General features: G+C 40.6%; 1 protein-coding gene across 1 annotated transcript in view; it reads right to left on the reverse strand.

Moving 5' to 3' along the window:
- Positions 1–24,235, reverse strand: part of nbas (NBAS subunit of NRZ tethering complex) — a 308,007-nt gene that overhangs the window by 128,178 nt on the left and 155,594 nt on the right. Inside the window, exon 31 of the mRNA XM_068028531.1 lies at positions 6,272–6,384. Coding sequence (XP_067884632.1) covers positions 6,272–6,384 — 113 coding nt within the window. The remainder of the gene's footprint in view (positions 1–6,271; positions 6,385–24,235) is intronic.

Raw genomic sequence — 24,235 nt, forward strand, 5'->3', positions numbered from 1 at the left:
TAGTCCTGCAAATGTTTCCCTCCAAGGAATTATCCAATTCCCTTTTGAGAGTTATTATCAAATCTGCTTCCATCATCCTTTCAGGCAGTACATTCCAGACCACAACAACTCACTGCGTAAAAAATATTTGCTCATGTTGCCTCTGGTTTTTTTGCAAATTAAATTAAATCTGTGACCTCTGGTTACCAACCCTTCTGCCAGCAGAAACAGTTTCTCCATATTTACTCCAATAAAACCCTTCATAATTTTGAACAAGTCTATCAAATCTCCATGTAACTTCCTCTGCTCCAAGGAGAAAAACTTCAGTTTTTCTAGTCTCTAAATGTAACCTTGGATTTTCATCACTGGCATTATTCTAGTAAGTCTCCTGTGCAACTTCTCCAAGGCATCCTCCCAGCAGTGTTGTGCCCAGAATTTAACACATTTAGCTGGGGCCTAACCAGTGTTTTATAGGTAGAGGCATAGCTTCCTTGTTTTTAAATTCTATGCCTATATTTATAAAGCCAAGGATCTTTTTAACAACCTTTACAACTTCTCACCTTCGAAGACTTGTGTACATGCATCTACAGGTGTCTCTGTTGCTGCACGCCTTTAAATTTTAGCAGTTTATATTGCCTCTCCTCATTCTTCCTACCAAGATGAATCGCTTCACACTTGTTAAATTTCATCTGTCATGTGTCTGCCCATTTCACCAGTCTGTGTGTCCTCCTGAAGTCTGTGACTAGCCTCTTCACTGTTAAAGTTCTGAGTTTTGTGTCATCTGCAAATTTTGAAGTTATGCTCTGTATACCAAAGTCCAAATCATTAATATATATCAAAAAAGCAACACTACATACTTCCCTTCAATCTGAAGAACACCCATTCACTACTACTCTCTGCTTTTTGTGCCTTAGTCAATTTCGTATCCACACAGCCACTGCCCATTTAATCCCTTGGGCTTCCATTTTGCTAATAAGTCTATTATATGGTACTTTGTCAAAGTTATGAAGTGATAGCTGTTGTTTCGACTGTAAAGACATGAAAACACTATTTTTGAAAAGCTGAAACATGATTTTCAATGAACTGAAGGGACTTGGAGGACATCGAGATGGAGTGATTCAACAACTGCAGGTGTGAGCATTGAGAATGTGGATCTGAATGAAGTTGACAAACATATTTTAGAACCATCTGCAGCAGTGTGCAGTTGAATGATGAATGCCGATAAAGAGGAACAGAGTAGAAGAGAAGATAATTTCTGCAATAATCTAACAAATCCAAGTTTGAGTCATCAATTACAACACAGATTGAGTGCCCCGAGAGGAAACTGGATAGCAAGAGGCATGAATTTATTCGAAACAAAAAATGATTAAAAGTTAGTTATAAGAGTGTTAACTGTGGCGCAGTTGGTAGCACTCTTGCCTCTGAGTCACGAGGTTCTGGGTCCAAATCCCACTCCAGGGCTTGAGCACAAAAATCAAGACTGACCTTCCAGTACAATACTGAGAAAGTGCTGCATCATTGGAGGTGCCTTCTTTCAGATGAGACATTAAATTAAGGCGCCATCTGCCTTTTAGGGTGGATGTAAAAGATCCCATGGCACGATTTCAAAGAAGAGCAGGGGAGTTATCCCCAGTGACCTGGCCAATATCTATTCCTCAATCAACATCACAAAAACAGATTATCTCGTCATTATCACATTGCTGTTTGTGCGGGTTTGCTATGTGCAACCTGGCTGCTGAGTTTCCTACATTGCAATAGTGACTACAATTCAAAAGTACTTCATTATCTGTAAAGCGCCTTGAGACATCCAGTGGTTATGAAAAACACCATATAAATGCAAGTGTCTCTTTTAGGATTATTAAATTAGGATACTTGCACTTTAAACTCTAGTCTATTAATTATTCCAAAAGCACGCTCTGAAGGGGTCATATGCGTGCTAAGAAGCAGCACTTGGATTAAGGTGGCAAAAATACATCAGAAGTAACCAAACAACTGATTTTAGTTCCATTGGAAATGTTTACTGGTCTCAGGAACCAAAACAGGCAATTAGAGAAGTAGCAGCTAATTAACTCATCAGCATTAAATTAAAGGGAAACTTGTGGGCAGGGCTCTACTTCTTTTAAGGAAAAAATGAACTTGACATCAGAAATATCACAAGTAATACGAATACACAGCAGAATTTGCATGCCTAATCATTACAATGAAATAATAGATAATTTCCAGAACAATACTTTCGAAATTAAATTAGCTCAAAAGAACTAGTACAAAATGTTTCATCGGCAAAGGTGGTATTTCCTTGATCATAGTCATAGTTCTGTTCAATCAATCATTGCAATGTTCAGCATCAAATAATCTGGAAAATGCATGGACCACAGGGTTGTGAAACTATTCTGCTTTTGTACTACGTGGATTTCCTAAACTGTTAATGATTCATATTTGGTCTTTTTTCTCTTCTATATTTAAATTCTGCAGGCAACAAATCCACGAGGAGAAGCATAAAGGTAATCCTGAGACACTTAATGCATGAACATTTGATAAATTGAAAATCTCTGAATCAATTTATCATCAAGTATTGAAGTTGTTTCCATATTCAAACCAGTTGCCTTATTTCTAATTATCTTGCAACAATGGCTGCCACAATGTCTTTTAGCACAAACTGTTTGAAAGATTACACTGTACACTCATTAATTGGTCTGGGCACTGTTTTGTAACAGCTGGTTAATTATGCTGACAAAGAGATGTGGCAGCATTGACAAAAGTACATGGAAATTTTTACTTAGAATTTCTAATGATTTCTCAAGCAAAGTCAACAATCAACCATTCATTGGTGAACATTGTGATATGAAACATCTTTGAAGAATTGGAGCTTTACAAATTAAAGCAAGTACAATTTCCTAACCAAATATGAGAGGAAACTGAAAATAATAGGGAATTATAGCACATATATTAACATAAAGCTCCCATGAAGTTGAAATAATTGCATACATTCCCATTTTATATTTGAAGGATAAATTCCCCTTTACCAATAATTTGATTCCTCAAACTGTGATGTGAAAAATCAAAAATTAGAAAGTTAAAAATAAAACAAAGTTAAACCATACACTACAAATCCTTTTCACATTTTTAACATGGAATCCAGTGCTGAAATTAAGTCGTTTCACCAAATTTATTTTATGCATTTCTCAATAGCAGAATTGATATGTGGATGAATCTTGATATCAATACAATATGGGTTACAAATTATGGTTTATTTCTACATGCTGTAAACTCAGGTAACCTCTATGGACAAATGGCACTAACAGTTTCAATTGTGAAGCGACCAAGATTTCACTCTGCACTTAGTCATTGCCTGAAGTCAATGCCAGACTATTTGTTACCGACGAGTTTCATCTCTCCTTTCCCTCTCTTTAAATCTTGTATTAATTGGGATACTGGCAGATATTGTTGGTGACCCTCATCAGCAGGTTTAGATTATATGAATTTTCTTTGAATTACTTTTAGATGTTGTTTTTAGCCTTTCCAGCTTCTGGAAACTGTTCAAGTGGCTGTTGTAGTATTTTAGATTCAGATACAACACAATATTCAAATCAAGAGGAGCTGTGCTCTCCACTGTTTATTGAATTCTCTATTATTCAGACACTTTAAGCAAAATTGTGTTTCATTCAATTGTTTTTCCCTCATGTTAATGTCTGTAGTTTGAATTACTGTGTTTTCTTTCAAAAGCGAGGGGTATGCAGTACAACATGCTGATTTGATTTAAAATGCAACGTTGCTGAAGGTAGTCCCACTGTTATTTTATTATACTATGAATCAGTTACAGCAAAGAGAAGGAAGAAAAAGTTTATTCAACACTTGGTGTTCTTTGGATATAGATTGCATAAATCAACACAATTACTGTATTGACATTCATTGGGTATATGTTTGTTCAGTACTGCATCTCCTTTGAAAATTTAATCCAAGTTTTAAATTGCATTTTGGTTCCTAAAGGACCTCATTGAATAGAAATGAGTATATAACAGGTCAAACTTAGCTCCATGCTTAAAGTGTAAAAAGCAGTTGTAGTGCATTATTTATTAACTGTGGTAAATCTGAATATAAATAAATTGGTAAGCACAACATTTATTATATCTTAAACATACGAGTCAATGCCCCATGGCATTGAAAACAAAGCCAAATGTAGTCTTCAGGTGAAGTGAGAATGAGGATAAGGATATTTGGACCAGGGCATGCAGACATGATTCACAGTCTATTTTACAGTGATACATTCTGTCCTTATTTCAATATAATACTTCGATTTTATGTTGTTAGTAGTTAAATAGCAAAACTTAACAGTAATTTAAACAGAGTAAAATAACAGTCTTAATAGAGTCGAGCAGCAAAGGAATCTAGGGGTATACATTCACAAATCATTAAAAGCAGCAATGCAAGTTAACAAGGCCATAAAAAAATGCAAACTAAGCGCTGGGGTAAATTTCCAGACAAATAGAATTGAAAAGTAGGAAATTAGGTTAAACCTGTATAGAATCTTGGTTAGACCACACTTGGAGTACTGTGAACAGTGCTGGTCTCCATATTATAAAAAGGATATAGAGGTACTGCAGAAAGTGCAAAAAGAGGTTTACGCTTGCCAGAACAAGAGGTTATAACTATCAGGAAAAATTTAATAAGTTTGGGCTCTTTTCTCTAGTAAAAAGGTGGCTGAGAACTGACCTATTAAAAATCTTTAAAATGAAGAAGGAATTTGGTAGGGTGGGCATAGAAAAGATATTTCCACGTGTGGGGAGTCCAAAACTAGGGGCCATAAATGTAAAATAGTCGCTAATAAATCAAACAAACAATTCAGGGAAACCTCTTTACCCAGGAAGCGGTTAAATGTGAAACTAGCTACCATGAATAGTATAAAAGCAAAATACTGCGGATGCTGGAAATCTGAAACAAAAACAAGAAATGCTGGATTCACTCAGCAGGTCTGGCAGCATCTGTGGAAAGAGAAGCAGAGTTGACCCGAAACGTTAACTCTGCTTCTCTTTCCACAGATGCTGCCAGACCTGCTGAGTGAATCCAGCATTTCTTGTTTTTGTACCATGAATAGTAGTTGAGACAACCAGTCTTTAAAGGGGAAGCTAGATAAGCACTTGAGGGGAAAAGGAATTAAAAGATTAGATCAAGTAGGGTGGGAGGAGGCTGGTGTGGACCATAAACACTGGCACAAAACTGTTGGGCCAAATTTTTGTGTTGTAAATTCCATGTAAGCTGGTAGATGCAAAAAGGAGGTACCATTGGCAAGAGGATGCAATTACAGTGCGACAGGTTTGCATAGGCAGTTATTATATATGTAGACATTGAAGTTTATATTGGAAAAAATTGACAAAATAGGACACGAGAAAGTAATGTTTTTCAGAATGAAAGGCGAATGATTTTTTTTAATGTTATATACAACATATGGTGCACACTTCCATTAAATGTCACTTAATTCCAGTTGACCTCAGAAATCGCCTGGCAAGCCACTCAGTTCAAGGGCAATTAGGAATGGGCAATAAATGCTGGCCAAGCCAGTGATGCCCACATCCCACAAAAAACGAATTTAAAAAAAAAAACTTTACCACTATGCTTGCTTGTAATACATATTGTACTTGCCTTCCATAGTCTTTCAAGCTCCACTACCAAAGTAGCTGGCTCTGTTCTCCGTAGTGCCAACTATCTGAATTAGGGACAGCGACCCATGTGATGGCCTATTCCACTTCCTGCTCTGCTTACTCCTGCCTGCTTTCCCCCCACTTCCTTCCCTGAACTTTACCTCCTGCACTTCACAGGCCTAAAATTATCAAAGTGCATAAATTGCTTGAACAGTTTAAAACTCGTCCGGAATCGAGAGTACAGCTTTTGAAATGCGGACAGGGTACCCTAAAAGATTTCCTCAATACTGGACTATGGAAACCTGTATTATCTATATCTCTACGACAGTGTCAGCACTGTTTGAGTATTAGGTAACAGAGGCTTTCATAGTTTAATGCTGAAAAACATGTATTTAAAATCTTATGAGGAGGGAAATTAAGAAAGACTTACATTCTCTTTTTCTCCTCTCTCTCTAACCACTACCACCCACCCTGTGCGTTTGTATTTACCTCTCCCCAGTCCCTCTTACCTCCAACTAGCACTATCACTGCCCTCTCCCACGACTTTCACATAGCCTCTAATATATCCACTCATGTTCTTCTATGTGCTACATTTGTTTTCTTGTACCTGTTTTGTTCTAGGCACAGTATAATTATGCAGAAGCAAACTCTGATACCTTGCATAGGCAAGATTTTCATGTTGAACTCCTCCAGCAGACTGAGAGCATTGATGAGATCCAGTTCTTCTTGAATGACAGGGGAGCAGTCTGTGATGAGCTGTAAGCAGCACCTAGTAACACAATAAGATATGCCCAGGTGGTAGATGAACCTCAGCCATACAGACAAGGTAGCACAGTGAATTATCTTTACATATGACATTTTAATGGCACAATTTAATGATTGCTTCAAGAGTATACAGTGAACTAAAGCTATATTTGTGCAAAGCATCCAGCGTAGAACCAGCTACAAGCATGATTTTCTTACTCCTAAATCATTACCGCGATGGATTCTAAATAAGTATTGAAACACAGAAATATTTCTAATTAACTAACGTATCAAAACTGTCCCTGTGGCTTGAGCCATTCTATCTACAGACTTCCAGCCCATTTATTTGTACATGCTAAGATGTCGATAAGTACAAATTTCTGTCAAAGCTGGTAATTTTACCCTTGGTAGCATGATCTTAAACAACGTAAAATTCCATTACTACCATAAATCAGGTCAGTTTGTATGAGCAGTCACACAGATAACAGGAACAAAGCGGAGCAATTTTGGTTTAATTTTAAATATCAAAGGTGGCATTTCCTGTCAATTGGCAGCCAAAGACACGTGTAATCAGGGTATAAAGTAAATACCCAGTGTAAAAGATTGAGTAAACTCCAGTGCCAAGAGTGCTATGCCTGTACTTACATTCCACATGAATTCCCTCACTCTTTTATGCTCATTTAACAATCCATGCACTCAAATGCATCGCAGCTCATTATTATGGCTCTGCTTCCAGGCTAAGGAATGGTACATGCAAAGTCCCTGCAACCACATTGGCTCAAAATGGGTAGACAATTAAATCCTTAATTTTAAGTACTGCAGGAAATAATGTATTTATTCTGGTATATTCTTGATGTTTTTTTTTAATTTAGCCTCAGTGAGGCCAACTCTTTTTTTTGTTTCTTTGAAAGCACATTCAAAATTGAAAAGCTTCCATAACTGCATGTTTTTAAACATACTGTGTCTAATGTACATGAATGGTTCCAGATGTAAAGATGGTTTCAAACTTTAATTTTCATACTTTAAAAAAAAAAGTATTCATGGTGAGTTTGATGCTTTCTCCTGAACCAGTTGTTTATGCTGATTTACACCAATTTTATATTCCAGTGTATGCTGATAAGATTAGCAGGAAATTTTAGTATGAATAGACATCGCAAAATGGCCAAATTCTGGAAATTGGCAGAAAAAGGGGTATTATTTTGTTTTAGGTAAGCCCATTACTTGTTCACCAAAGTAACTAACTTCATTTGTGCAACTGTAGTTCAGCTATAACATCAATTAGAATAAAGGATTGATGAGAATTGAAGCACAAATTCCCATAAACACTTATTAAAAGGTACATGCAAGAAAGATAAGACAGAGTTTGGTAGGTGCAGGACAGCAAAAATCAATAAAGACTGCCATAACCATCATTTGTTAGTTATCCTCCACATATGAATAATAATCAACTTGTCAGCGAATCAGTAAACTGATTACGCTCAGCTCTTGCTAACGGTCTTTCCTGGAGTGTCTTTTCCAATTTATTCAGTGTAACGTAAATAATGTTCTAATATCCATATAGTGGAATAATATATAAAACTGCAGCATTTTGCAGTAGAAATTCTGGAAATAGTTCCACAATGCAGGAAACAGGAAAAACTGCAGCGGAAATGTTGCCAAGATGTAGACACAGGAGAGGCAAAAACAATCCCTAACTTCTTTATGAGACGAGAATAATATTACAATTCAACCATTCTATGTGACAGTGACTCCCATATTCTCACTAACCTGTGTAGGGAAATTCCTCCTACATTCTTTACTTGATCTGTTAGTGGCTAGCTTATATTTATGATTCTCTTATTCCGGATTCACCAATAAGAGGAAACAGTTTCTCCACATCCATCTTAATATCCTCATCGTAATTTTGAAGCTCAAGATCAGATCTCCTCTTAGTCTTCTCTTTTTCAGAGAAAAGAGCCCCAACCTGCCCAATTTTTCCTGATAGCTGCATCCTCGTATTTCTGATAATATCCTCACAAGTAATGAATGGATTCAGAACTTAGAGGTATGGTGTCAAAATTCACAGATGATTCCAAATTGTGCATGATAGCTAATCATGTGGGGGACTACACCAAACTACAGAAGGACAAACAGGATTGCAGAGTGGGCAGGTAAATGGCAAATTAAATTTAACATAGCAAACGATGAGGTGATTCATTTTGGTAAGAGAAATATGGAGGCTGCCTATTTTTTGGAAGTGAAGAAACTAGATGAGGTAGAGCAGCAAACAGATCTGCAAATACAGACAAGAAAATCACAACAGAAGGGGACATGGTCATAAGGAGTGAAAACAAAATTGTCACGCCAACTTGCTTTGTTGAATGATAATTTTCTTTAATCCACTGACTGGGGATCTGAATTTTTTTTTTGAAGAAATTTTAAGAACAAGATTTTAAAAAATGACTTTTCTGACAGCTTAGGATGGCCACCTAACTTGCAACACTGTATACTACATTGCAAGGCTTGTGAGGTGGAGACGAAATGTCTGCTCATTTCCCAGCAAGAACCAACAACCAGGAAGTTTAAGGGAACTACCTGTTCTATTTAGCAAGAAAAAATACTGCTAACTGCTATGTTTGAATCACTGGGTGACTGTCATGTGACAAGTCTCTCCCCAACTGTGGTTTTTAAAGCTTGGGTCTTTCTGCAGCAGGAGAAAAAGAGAAGTTTATGGACTCTGACAGGTGCAGATCCAAGTGTGCGGTATGTGTGTGTGTGTGTGTGGGGTTTGGGGTGGGGGGGGGGGGAAGTCTCTCTCTCTCCATTTCAGCTTACATGCTTCTTTGAACTCTGCCTGTTGACTGACCGGTTTTGCATACTCCAGCTACAATCAGAAACCTCTTTGGAGGAAATCATCTGCATCGCTGTCTCCAAGAGGCCCACTGAACCAGTCATCTACCTCTTCAAACTAAAAGCCTCAGGACTACCGAATTCAACTCGATGCCAGCCGAATCACCAAACCCCACAGACTGTATACCCCTTTTTTCTATGAACTCTAACTCAATCAATCTCCCTTTCCCCACTCTGTGACCTATTTGTGTGTGTAAATCTCTAGTGTGTGAGAGTGAAAGTTGGCAGGTAGTATATTTTTTTCATCAGTTCGGTTTAGGTACAACGAAGTTAACCTCTTCCTTTGTTAAACTCAAGAAAACCTGCCATTGATTTTTGTTATGATCATAGCAAGTAAGTAATCAAACACCTACTGTATTGGCCAGTACATCCAGTTGAGAAAGAATTAAACCTGTTGTGGTCAAACAAGGAGAGAGAAAAGAGGGAAGCACTTCAACCTCTCCTCACTTGACAGACGCCCAAGAGAAAACAGACAGGCTGGTAGAATAGTTGGACACATGGCAGATGAAATGTAACGCAGAGAAGTGTGAAGTAATACATTTTGGTAGGAAGAAAGAGCAGAGGCAATATAAACTAAAGGGTACAATCCTAAAGGGTATGCAGGAACAAAGAGACCTGGGGGTATATATACACAAATTGTTGAAGTTGACAGGGCAGGTTGGGAAAGTGGATAAAAAAGCATAAAGGATCCAGAACTTTCTAAATAGAGGCATGGAGTACAAAAGCAAGGAAGATACAATGAAACAGCTGAAGATGATTGGGCCTAGGACACTGCCCGGAGGAACTCCTGCAACAATGTCTTTGGGCTAAGATCATTGGCCTCCCAACATCCACAACCATCTTCTTTTGTGCTAGATATGATTCCAAGCAGGGGAGAGTTCCCCCTCACCCCCTGAATACCCGCTAACTTCAATTTTACTAGGGCTCCTTACATACGAACATACGAATTAGGAGCAGGAGTAGGCCCTCGAGCCTGCTCCGCCATTCAACAAGATCATGGCTGATCTGATTGTAACCACAACTCCACATTCCTGCCCACACCCCAATAACCTTTCATCCCCTTGCTTATCAAGATTTTATCTACCTCTGCCTTAAAAAGTCAAAGATTCTGCTTCCACCGTCTTTTGAGGAAGAGAATTCCACAAACGCACGACCCTTGGAAAAATAAATTCTCCTCATCTTGGTCTTAAATGGGCAACCCCTTATTTTTAAATATTGACCCCTAGTTCTAGATTCTCCCACAAGAGGAAACATCCTTTCTACATCCACCCTGTCAAGACCCCTCAGGATCTTATAAGTTTCAATCAAGTTGCCTCTTACTCTTCTAAACTCCAGCCTAGCCTGACCAACCTTTCCTCATGAGACAACCTGCCCATTCCAGGTATTAGTCTAGTAAACCTTCTCTGAACTGCTTCCAACGCATTTACATCCTTCCTTAAATAAGGAGACCAGTACTGTACACAGTACTTCAGATGTGGTCTCACCAATGCCCTGTATAGCTGAAGCATAACCTCCTGATGTTTTATTGTTTATTGCGAGGGAATTTAATAACATTCTATTAGCTTTCCTAATTACTTGCTATACCTGCATACTAACATTTTGTGATTCATGCACTGGACACCCAGATCCCTCTGCATCTCAGAGCTCTGCAATCTCTCATCATTTAGATAATATGTTTCTTTTTTATTCTTCCTGCCAAAATGGACAATTTCACATTTTCCCACATTATACTCCATTTGCCAGATCTTTTCCCACTCACTTAACCTATCTATATCCCTTTGTACCCTCCTATTGTCCTCTTCATAACTTACTTTCCTATCTAGCTTGTGTCATCAGCAAATTTAACAACCAATCCTTCGGTACCTTTATCCAAGTCATTTATATAAATTGTAAAATGTTAAAGACCCAGCACTGATCCCTGTGGCAAACCACTCATTACATCTTGCCAACCAGAAAATGAACCATTTATGCCTATTCTCTGTTACCTGTTAGCTAGTCAATCTTCTATCCACGCCGATATGTCACCCCCTACACCATTAGTTTCCACAATAACCTTTGATGTGGTACCTTATCAAATGCCTTCTGGAAATCTAAGTACAATACATTCACCAGTTCCCCTTTATCCACAGCATGTTACTTCTTCAAAGAACACCAATAAATTGGTTAAACATGATTTCCCTATCACCAAACCATGTTGACTGTGCCTGATTACCTTGAATTTTTCTAAATGCCCTGCTATAATGTCTTTAATAATAGCTTCTAACATTTTCCCGATGACAGATGTTAAGCTAACTGGCCTGTAGTTTCCTGCTTTCTTGTCTCCCTCCCTTTTTGAATAAAGGAATTACATTCGCTATTTTCCAATTTAATGGAACCTTCCCCGAATCTAAGGAATTTTGGAAATTAAAACCAACACATCAACTATCTCACTAGCCACTTCTTTTCAGACCCTAGGATGAAGACCATCAGGACCCGGGGACTTATCAGCCCACAGCTCCAACAATTTGCTCAGTACCACTTTCCTGGTGATTATAATATTCTAGAGCTCCTCCCTTCCATTTCCTGACTTACAGCTAATACTGGGATGTTACTTGTATCCTCTATGGTGAAGACTGATGCAAAATACCTATTCAATTCATCTGCCATCTCCTTATTTTCCCTTATTAATTCCCCAGACTCACTTTCTATAGGACCAAAGCTCACTTTGTTAACTCTTTTCTTTTTTAAATATCTAGAGAAACTCTTACTATCTGTTTTTATATTTCTAGATAGCTTTCGCTCATACTCTAATTTTTTCCTCCTTATTAATCTTTTAATCGCTCTTTGCTGTTTTTTATATTTTGTCCAATCTTCTGGTTTGCCACCCACCTTTGCAAAATTATATACTCTTTCTTGAAGTTTGATACCATCTATAACTTTTTTAGTTAACCACAGATAGTGGGTCCTCCCCTAGAATTTTTCTTTCTCGTTGGAATGTATCTATTCTGTGTATTCTGAAATATCCCCTGAAATGCCTGCCACTGCATCTCTATTGACCTATTCCTTAACCTACTTTGTCAGTTCACTTTAGCCAGCTCTGTTTTCAAGCTGTCATAACTGCCCTTATTTAAGTTTAAAATACTAGTCTCAAACCCACTCTTCTCTCCCTTAAACTGAATGTAAAATTCAATCATATTATGATCACTGCTGCATAGGGGCGCCTTCACTATGAGGTCATGAAATTATCCTATCTCATTGCACAATATCAGGTCTAGTACAGTCTGCTCTCTGGTTGGATCCAGAACGTGCTGTTCTAAGAAACTGTCCCGAAAACATTCTATGAACTCCTCATCTAGGCACTATTGCCATCTGATTTTTCCAGTTTATATGTAGATTAAAATCCCCCATGATTATCGCCATACCTTTCTGACAAGCTCCAATTATTTCTTCTTTAATACCCTGTCCTACCTTGTGGTTACTGTTAGGGGGCCTGTACAGCACTCCCACAAGAGACTTCTTGCCTTTATGATTTCTTATCTCTACCCAAACCGCTTCTACATCCCGGTTTCCTGAACTTAGGTCATCCTTCTCTATTATGCTAATACCATCATTACTTTACAGAGCTACCCTGGTATATCCTGTCCACAAAATGTCAATTACTGCCACACCAACCTATTTCAAACATCAGCTAAGTGATAGCACTGTCTCAACACCTTCTATTAAAGTGGCACTTACTCACAAATAACCTGTAGTATTTCCAAGTTCACAGATGACACAAAACTAGGTGGGAATGTGTGTTGTGAGGATGATGCAAAGCGGCTTCGAGGGGATTTGGTCAGACTTAGTGAATGGGCAAGAACGTGGCAGATGGAATGTAATAGGGAAAAATGTGAGGTTATCCACTTTGGTCAGAGGAACAGATGTGCAGAGTATTTCTTAAATGGTAAGAGATTAGAAAGTGTAGATGTACAAAGGGACCTGTCAATAAGTCACTAAAAGCTAACATGCAGGTGCAGCAAGCAATTAAGAAGGCTAATGGTGCGTTAGCCTTTATCGCAAGAGGATCTGAGTACAGCAGTAGTAAAATCTTGCTTCAATTATATAGAAGCTAGGTTAGACCACACCTGGAATAGTGTGTGCAGTTTTGGTTCTCTTACCTTAGGAAGGATATTATTATCATAGTGGGAGTGCAACGAAGGTTCACCAGACTTGTTCCCAGGATGGCAGGACTGTCCTATGAAGAGAGATTGGAGAAACTGGGCCTGTATTCTCTAGAGTTTCGAAGAATGAGAAGTAATCTCATTGAAACCTACAAAATACTTAGAGATAGACAGGGTAGATGCAGCTGTTTCCCCTGGTTGGTGAGTCTAGAACCAGGGGACACAATTTCAAAATTAAGGGGAAGTCACTTAGGACAGAGACGAGGAGAAATTGCTTCACTCAGAGGGTTGTGAATCTTTGGAATTCTCTACCGCAGAGGGCTGTGGAATCTCAGTCATTGAGTATGTTTAAAGCAGAGATTGACAAATTTATAAATACCAATGATATAAAAGGATATGAGCATAGAGTGGGAAAAAGGCATTGAAGTGGATGATCAGCCATGATCATATTGAATGGCAAGGCAGGTTCGATGGGCTGAATAGCCTACTCCTGCTCCTATGTTCCTATTTTCCACCTTTTCCTAGCTTCCTATCCCTCCTAAATGTCATGTACTCTTCAATAGTCAGGTCCAACCTATGTCATCCTGCAGACATATCTCTGTAATGGCTATCAGATCGTACTTATTTATTTCTATCTGCAATTTCAGTTCATCTGCTTTTGTTTCGAATGCTACATGCATTCAGATACAGAGCCTTAATTTTGTCCATTTATTATTTTTGTAATCTGTAGCCTTGTCTGCTGATTTACTGTTAGATTTGTACTCACTGTCCCTTCCTGTCACAGTCTGTTTATCTTTTCCCATATTAATACCTTTCTCTCTTGCCTTGTCTCTACTCTTTGATTTACCACACCTTCACAAATTTGATCCTTGCCCCCACAATTCAGTTTAAAACCCTCTCTACTTCCCCAGTTATGCGGCTCGCTAGAACACTGGTCCCAGCATGGTTCAGGTGTAGACGGTCCCAACAGTACAGCCCCCACTTTCTCCATACTGGTGCCAGTGCCCTACAAACCGGAACCCACTTCTACCACACCAGTCGTTGAGCCACACATTCATTTCTATAATCTTATTTACCCTAGTCCAATTTGTACGTGGTTCAGGTAATAATCCAGAGATTATTACCTTTGAGATTCTGCTTCTTAGTTTGGTGCCTAGCTCCTCATACTGACTATGCAGAACCTCATTCCTTGTCCTGCCTATGGCGTTGGTATCTACATGGACCACGACGACTGGATCCTCCCCTCCCACTGCAGGTTCCTCTCTAGCCCTGAGCAGATGTCCCGAACCCTGGCACCAGACAGGCAACACAGACTTCTGGACTCTCGCTCATAAACACTGTCTGAGGCCCAATTGGACTATTGTTTCCAATTCAGGACACCATATTTTAGGAAAGTTCTCAAGGCTTTCAAGAGGGTGCAGAAAAGACTGATAAGAATGGTTCCAGGGATGAGGGACTTAGTTTATGTGGATAGATTGGAGAAGCTGGGGCTATTCTCCTCAGAGTAGAGAAAGTTGATTTGACAGAGCAGTTAAACCTGTCTTGATTGATTTCTTTGCCCTACAATTGGAAAGCAGTGAACAAGGGGGAGCTAAAAAAAAACGCAGTGTTTTGTAAAATTAAACTTTGTTACGGTTAAACCAGGTGAAGGCTGAGAGGGAACCCCTAGACCTCTTCTTACCTGGTCAGAACAGAAATTTGGGGGCTAGCATCCGGGATTTGACTCACAGACAAACGAGAGAAATTGGAACTGGGAAGTCAAACTGATCCCAAACAAAAAGAGAAAAGATTTCAATACAGGTTTTCTTGTGGTTGTGTGTGCTAGAATACTAACATGACTGCGACTGAAAACAGTAGCTCCCTAAGCCAGGGTGAAGTAACTTGGGATAAGTTAAAAGCACTGTCTATGGGGGAGTTGAGGAAAACGGCTGAACAACGTGAGATCACTGTACGTGGCAAGGCTTGGAAGTTTGAACTCCTAGGACTGGAGACCAACCATATTTCCCTTGAATCTGAAGAAGCAGAAACAGGGTTAGACTCCGACAGGGCATTGCTAGCAAAGATACAATCGGAACAGAGGAAACTTGAATTTGAGGAAAGGGACGGGGAAACAGAGAGAGAGAGACAGAGAGAGACAGGACAAATTAAGAGACAGGAGAGAGAGAAAGAAAGAGCCTTCCAGAAGGAACGTGAAGAAAAAGAGAGGAGAGACAAAGCGAGAGGAGAGAGAAAGAGAAAAAACCTTCCAGAAAGAATGAGAAGAGAGTGAAAGCTAAGGGAGCTCGAGTTAACTAGAGGGTGACAAAGTAACCCCATTGAAAGCATGGCCAATATGGAAGAGCTGGGTACAGAATTGTTAAAACTCACCCAACTGATTCCAAAATTCAATGTGGGAGACATGGAAGCGTTTTTTGTATCTTTTGAAAAACTGGCAAGGCAGTTAAAGTGGCCAGCTGAGGCTTGGACTCTCTTGCTACAAAGTAAGCTGCCCGGAAAAGCCCTCGAGGTTTATTCCATGTTGCCAGATAAGAGTTCATCCAGTTATGAACTGACAAAAAATGCTATCCTCGGGGTATATGAGTTCGTACTGGAAGCCTATCGCCAAACGTTTAGAACTCTCAAGAAGCAAGCTGATCAAGCTTACCTGGAATTTGAGAGAAATAAGCAGCTGGCTTTTGACTAGTGGCTGAGGGCTCTTAAAGTGCAGCTCAGCCATGAAAATCTCAGAAGTAATTTTGCTAGAGGAATTTAAAAACTCTCTCCCACTCTTCATAAAGACACATGTGGAGGAACAAAAGGCTCATAGAGCCCGGCAGGCAGCAGTTCTGGCTGATGAGTTTGCTCTCATTTATAAGTGGGTTTCCAGGGGAAAACCTTTCCTGGTCACCCCCACAAATCCAAAAAGGACAAAGGATGGGAAGGTGATAGAAGCCCAAGCAGTCCTGGGAGGGAAGGAAAAGCAGGAAGGTGCTGTGAGCAAGAGTGAGACCCGGAGACCTGCGTGCTTCCATTGTAATAAAGGAGGGCATCTACGAGCTGACTGTTGGAAGCTAAAAGGAAAACCTGTAGGGTTAATCAGGGCACACCCGCTCAATGAAGAAGAGACCCTGATGGAAAGCACAGCAGAACAAGCTGTAGCTTTATCTGCAGTAAGAGTGAGACCCAGGAAGCTTATGGCTGCAACTGCAGGAAAATTTAATAGGATTTCTGAAGGGAGAGTAACTCCATACCCCTCGAGTGGGGCAAGCAAGCCCATAGTAACTCTCAGGGACACAGGTGCCAACAGATCACTTTGACTGGGAAAAGGCCTGACCTTTCCCCCAGAGAGTGCAGTGAACACCAGAATGGTGGCGAATGATACTGGAGGACGGAGAAGGCCTGTACCTGTACATTGGGTGCACTTGGAGTGCGACCTAGTTTCGGAACCGGTGACCATTGGGATTGTCCCTAGTTTGCCTGTGGTTGACCTGCTCCTAGGTAATGATCTGGCGGGGATGAAGGTGGTAGCTTCCCCAGTAATGGAAGAGAGACCGCAAGAGATCAGAGAAACAGGGCAGTGACAAGAGACGGTCCCCTGCAGTTTCCCTGAATGTGTAGTAGATCAGGCCATGATCAAACCAGCTTCCCCAGAGGAGACTGAATTGGCACTGCAGGCAGATGACCATAAAGTTTGCCTGTCCGAGACTTTCTTTGGAAAGTTAGAAGACCCAGGGAATGAGTTAAATGCACTTTCCCCAGCTGAGGCTCAGTGAGCCGACCCAGTATTGCGAGAGTTAGCACAGGCTGCTCAGTCTGAAAGTAAAGCAGAGGGAGTCCCTGACTGCTACTATTTAAAGAATGAGGTATTGGTGAGGAAATGGAGTTCTCCTCACAGACCTGAGAGCAAGGAGTGGACAGTAGTTCACCAGCGAGTATGCCACAGAGGTACCGGAAAGAAATAGTAAGAATGGCTCATGAGATTGCAGTGGCTGTACATGTCGGTATATGAAAAACCAAAGCCCGCATATGACAGCAGTTTGACTGGCCGAACCTCCACAAAGATGTGGTGGAGTACTGCAGGAGTTGCCACATGTGCCAGGTTGAGGGGAAACCCCAACCTGCAGTGAAATCTGCACCTTTAAGTCCTGTACCGATGTTTGGAGGAGCCTCCAGCAGAAGGCTGGTGAACTATAAGGGACCCCTGTCGAGAACAAATGGGGACAGGCAGGCACAAGGCTGGCAACAGGTTAGAAAGAAATGGGGAAAAAGGGACCGAGAGGGCAGGTTAAAGGAAGTCCAGGAAGAATCCCAGATGAAACCCCTACTGTCCGGTCAGCCAACCCTGACATATTTGATAAGCTAGACCCCACATTCTCCTATGTAAATGCTGACATGAGAAGCACCCCACCAGAGTTGCAAACAGCATGAACAGGAACATGCAGAGACAAAGAATGTCCTCAAGAGGGAAGAGAAACCGTGAAGGTGATGCCTCACCTTGTCAAAGTGCCACAGGGGGATTTAGCAGAATCTGGACAAATACCTGCCAGCACGAGTGTCCCAGAAGTCAAAGGGAAGATTAGCAAAGAATCCTCCCCCACAGTCAGGAAAAAAGGGAACCAACCAGCCCCGAAGGGAAAAGCCCTTGCACGACTCATCAAAGCACTGACAGAGAGTTTAGAGCGGAATTGCCGACTGCCGCCACCCCTGAACAGAACTCCAACCTAGGGCTAATTAAACCTAACCCTCTCCCTGCAGACCTTAACAAGAACAAAGACACCTTAGGCAGTCATGGAAATATGTAAACTGGAAAAACATCCCCAAAAACCACATGTTTAATGGGATGCCAAAAAGGGCCATTTAAAGCAGCACTGCTACGAAGAAAAGGCAGGCTGTAACAATTGTTAGGGTTCTGAATGAATGAGAGAGATGCAGGTGTGTTTTCTTGTCTTCAACATTTCTCTAGTCCCCTTTAATGAAATGCTCTTTTTAAAAATCACATTTCATTCCGCTGGGTTTATCATGCAGAACCACCACCCCACCCCCAACCTGCCAAGAATGAGGCATATTAATTTTGTCATATGAACACTGATTTTAAACTGTTGCTACAGTGAAGAAATGGCTTGTTTGAAGATCACCAGACATTTGGGCTGGAAGGACATTTGCATTGTAAGAGACACTGCTTGTGGAGTCTAACACTATTCCCTGATCCAATTAACTCAAATGGATTTTGATCACCAGACATTCAAGGTATAAAGAAGCGCATTCCAGGGCCTGCTAAAATAACACAATCCAAAAACCTCGCAGGAGAAACTGTTCCAAATAAGGAACTAGTCACATGACTAACCTGCTGGGCAACCTGGGGCTTTTTGAATTGTGCCACACAGAAAGGAACAGATGGCAGTTTGAACCGGAACCTGGAACAAGACAGCCTCTCTCTCCTGGCTGGCTCTCTCTCTCTCACCTTCTCCCAAGCCAACGGACCCATGGAAGACACGTACACCTCAAGAGAAAAGACTCCGACATCGAAACAAGTTGAAGCGTGAGCTGGGCCCCAACAAATAGCAGGACTTACCGGCAACCAAAGACTCCACAGTGAACTCAAAGGGCAGCAAATAACTAACAGATATTGCCTCGAACTTTTCCCCTTTATTCTTTTCTATTTTTTCTGTCTCTATCTGCGTGTTTTTATCGCGTATGCATGCTAGCGTGGTCGCGTTGCATATTCGTAGTCATTAACCGAATTAGAGTTTAAGATGAATAATCTTTTACCTTTCCTGCTTAAATCTAAGAAAACCTGTCTTGATTGATTTCTTTGATTTACAATTGGAAAGCGATGAACAAGGATTCACTGAAGGGGGAGCTAAAAACACAATGTTTTGCAAAATTAAACCCTGTTATGGTCATACCAGAGAAAGGCTGAAAGGGAACCCCGAGACCCCTTCTCACCTGGTCGTAACAACCGTGATCTGCTTTCAGATGTTCTGGGGAACAAACACAAGTTCTTGCTTTTCTCTTACTATTTTAAAAGTGGAACAAATAATTTTAACCTGTCAGACCTCCCCCTGACTTAGACTTTTGGGTTGACTCTTATTCTTATTTCTCTAGCTGACATATTTTATCCAAGACCTCGCTCCAAAAATTATTCTACCGCCATCTTTGGCACAGCATCAATGCAGTGAATTCTCTGCCTTCAATGCCTCCCCTCCCCCACATTCTCACATGCAGCTTATATCACACTCCTTCATGCCAGCATTCATGGCTTTCTCTGTCTGAAATCAAACTTTATGTTGCTCACATCCAGCCTCTGCTCACTTTCTAACTGTTGATTATTATCGTTGTCCAGCTCCTGGCCACTGATACACTGACCCCTCTTTTTATCTTAAATCTGCTACGAAGATTGAACCTTTAACAGCTTTGCCCCCAATCCTCCCTCCACCTCAATGATACCTGAAGAGCTCTCCTCTGCTGTCTCTTCCCTCATCCTTCTGATGTTTCCATGTTCCAAACTGTACCATATGTCATCTATTCCTCAATGGAGTTAAGAAAAATGTTGAATCCCCCGCCCCCACAGACTGTCAGATCCCAGTCTCCCAAAGTGCCTGTGGATTTCACCTTCTCTCCGTGTTGCTAGAACACCTAACTCTGAGCTACCGCACTTCAACTCATGGCCCAGGGATGCCACAGCCTTTTAGTGTTGCCCACATTCAGTTTTTCCACAATAAATGCACATCCTAAACCCACTCCACTCTACTGCTGACATACTTCAGCTTTGAGTGATACCCAGCTCCATTCCAGCAGTGTTACTAGGCCTCAGACAGCCAGCTCTGCTCCCAAATCCCAGCCCAGCAATCTCTTTCACTCCAGGTTTCTGCCTAACCCACAATGCCCCAATTTCTTTTTACCTGTCCATGCTGTGCCAACTTCAAGGCAGCCTATTCCCACCCAAAGATTTTTTTTTATTCATTCGTGGGATGTGGGCATTGCTGGCTAGGGCAGCATTTATTGCCTATCCCTAATTGCCCTTGAGAAGGTGGTGGTGAGCTGCCTTCTTGAACCACTGCAGTCCATGGGGTGTATGAACACCAACAGTGCTGTTAAGAAGGGAGTTCCAGGACTTTGACCCAGCGACAGTAAAGGAACAGCAATATTGTTCCAAGTCAGGATTGTGTGTGGCTCGTCGGGGAGCCTGCAAGTGGTGGTGTTCCCATGCATCTGCTTCCCTTGTCCTTCTGAGTGATAGAGGTGACAGGTTTGGAAGGTGCTGTCAAAGGAGCCTTGGTAAGTTGCTCCAGTGCATCTTGTAGATGGTACACGCTGCAGCCACTATGCGTCAGTGGTGAAGGGAGTGAATGTTGAAGGTGGTGAATGGGGTGCCAATCAAGCGGGTTGCTTTGTCCTGGATGGTGTTGAGCTTCTTGAGTGTTGTTGGAGCTGCACCCATCCAAGAAAGTGGACAGTATTCCATCACACTCCTGCCTTGTGCCTTGTAGATGGTGCACAGGCTTTGGGGAGTCAGGAGATGAGCCACAGAATTCCCAGCCTCTGACCTGCTCTTGTAGCCACAGCATTTATGTGGCTGGTCCAGTTCAGTTTCTGGTCAATGGTAACCCCCAGGATTTTGATAGTGCCCACCACTGACCCAGTATTGATTGTCATCTTGCAGTGCATTCTGTACTTCAACAAAAGTAAGACAGGAAATTTAAATACATTCGTCAATGAAGATCTGAGAGCCATAGATTTTTGAATTATATAGATCAGATAAAGGGAGAAAGAACTGCACAATGACAGAAAAGGAGTACAACACAGCTTGGAGACAAAGAGAAGAATAATGAAATAATGTAAAAAGTATGGAAGAGCAATACACAGAGAACAAATAAACACAGCGAAACACAAACTCCAAAACTGAGGCAGAGATTTAACACAGTGGGAAAGAGGCAGTCAGTGGGAATTTTTCTCTTTGTTCATTAGAGATCAACTAATTCAAATATAACACACAGACAGCTACTATGTGTAATCTTGTTGTATATCTAGATATTTAAAAATGTTGTATATAGCACGCAGCATCAGTACCCATGGACCTTTCTTCCTGTGTCGCGCTTTTGTATTGGAACACCTGTATATCAACACGTCCAAAAATCCAAAGTAAATATAAGTGGGAAAACTGTATGTTAACTTTTATTCCCACTTTTTGTTGAAGAATTATTAAAAATGTTGACGCATATAGAAAATTTTGCCACTTTTTATAAATCGAAAAATTACATGCTTCACAATAACATGACTAAATATTCCTACCGAATTGTCTTTGATGCCTTAACTAAAGTTTTTACTTCAAAACCTCAGCCTCTCCAACATCTTGGCCTTGGACTTAATACTTATTTCTCCAGAGTGATGACCAGTGTTCCTGCTAAGCTACAACGCACACGGCCGCGCAGCAGCCTTGAAGTTACTGCAAAAGCCTCATTCCGAGTTGAATAACGTGCATGCATGGCTGTGCAAAAAAAAAAATTTTTTAATTTAAAAATCTGGCCATGCACAACAACAAAATTGTACAGGGAACATTGGTGATGACTCTCAGCTGAAGTCAGGACCTGTAGCTGGAGCATGTCAGGTGTGCATAATTTCTCAGGATGTATCAGTGGCATTTATGATAGCCAAGAGATTTTCTGTCTCTCTGTCTGCTGAGCGAGAAGTAGAGAGAGAAAAACTGTGAAAGTAACAAAGACAGGGAGAAAGAGTGAGTGCGTGTGTGCATGTGTGAGAAAGAAAGAGAAACAAGACAAACTCTGCGGATTACACAAAATTTCAAAAAACCTCAACATTTTTGCAACATAAATTCTTGGCTCACTTTTACTGATACCAGCTTTTTTCCCCCAGATTTGTAAACTGAACTCAAAATCTCAAACTGCCATGGTGAGATTCAAACTCCTGATCTCCTGATTATTAATCCAAGCCTCTGGAATACTAGTCCAGTGACATAACTACACTACCATACTGCTTTTCTTCAGCAGATCGCAACATTCCATCTCAAATTGCGTGGTAGACATCTACATCAGGCTTTGTCAATAGAAAAGCTTTCAAAATTCTCACCATTTACCTGGAATATCTGTTACTCCTGTAGGCAGTGCTGTGACTAGCATGTATAATGCTAAAAAACTGTCACATAATATAAGCTTCAAAACCCAGCACTGAAACTCTTATTTTCACTCAAACTCAGCATCTATATTAGCATCATCACAAATCCACAGGATGACAATGCAGAATAAAAGGTGTGCAGAAAAAAAGCGAACTTAGCAGCTTCATAAATCTAGCTTATTTACTCCTCCACAATGTTAAACAGCCAGCTTCACCTGTGTCCCGAATTGCCTCTTGACCCCTTGCATCCTCACCACTGAACAGATAGCAACTATCAAGTACATTTTTCCACCAAGCTCCAGATGAGCTTGAATTTGACACATGTTTCGTCAAGAACTGTGATGTCACCCCTCCAGTACACCCCTACGCAAATGCTCATTTCACGTGTTGATTTTATTTCATTTTAAATCTTTGCAATAAGTAATGTCACTAGTATTATTTAAAACAGAATTCTCAGGGGGATGGGTGGAAAGGAGGGTTCTATTAGATTGCAATACAAAGTTAGAACAATTGGCAGCTGAAACAGTGCTTAACATCGCTTGAATATAGCCCCATTAGTTACTAGGAGCACAAAAAAAATTGTGCAATATATCAAAGTGACAACGGACAAATCAGGGTCAACTTAATGCTAGGATTCCAAAACTATGGTTTACTGGCTTTGTGTAACATGCAGGCCACTGCTATCCAGTCAAAAATACAGGCAGCCACTTTCATTTGCACTTGTATTTCCTACTGTGCTGTATTTAACTGTTGGAATTTCACAGTCTAGGTGTTCTGCACTGCTCTTTCATGGGTGGAAAATTCTAATTACTTCTGAAATTTAGCTCAGGGAGGTGTGCTTTATTGTGGATTTAATTAGTCAAAATTAGTATTTAATTCAATAGCAGCATTTTGAATTATTGTTTGCATCGGGTTCAACTATATGCAACAAGTGACCCACCAAGACTAAAGGTTTGGACACGTTTAACTTATTGTACGCTCCATTGCTTACGATCTTCCGTACATACGAACATATGAACTAAGAGTAGGAGTAGGCTATTCGGACCCTCGAGCCTGCTCTGCCATTCCATAAAATCATGGCTGATTTGTTTGTGGATATAACTCCACTTTCCTGCCTACCCCCGAAAGCCTTTGACTCCCTAGTTTGTTAAGAATCTGTCTACCTCTACCTTAAAAACATTCAATTATCCTGCCTTCACTGCTCTCCAAGGAAGAGAATTCCACAGATGCACGAATCTCAGAGAGAAACATTCTCCTCATCTCTGTCTTAGATGGGAGACCCCTTATTTTTAAACTGTGCCCTCTAATTTTAGTCTCTCCCACATGGGGAAACATCTTTTCAACATCCACTCTGTCAAGTCCCCTCAGGATCTTATATCTTTAAGATCATCTCTCATCCTTCTAAACTCCAATGAATATAGACCTAACCTGTCCAACCTTTCCTTATAAGATAACCCTCTCATTCCAGGAGTTAGTCGAGTGTACATGAGGTATAATCTTCCAGGCAACAAACCTATCTGGAAGTCTTCTTCAGGGGAAGCAGAAGATGGCAATCTATGACTGGTGTTTCATGTTGATCATTTTTGAACTGATACAGAATATTGGGGTTTAATTGTAGAAGCAGCTTTTGCATCGCAAGCATAAAAACTTCTGGTATTAACAATAACAGTTCCAGCAGTGCTGCACCAGTCATAATTTTAATATACAAAAGGTTGTTTTTTTTAACATCACAAGCAT

The sequence above is a fragment of the Heterodontus francisci genome, chromosome 3, assembly GCF_036365525.1.
Source record: "Heterodontus francisci isolate sHetFra1 chromosome 3, sHetFra1.hap1, whole genome shotgun sequence".
NCBI lineage: Eukaryota > Metazoa > Chordata > Chondrichthyes > Heterodontiformes > Heterodontidae > Heterodontus > Heterodontus francisci.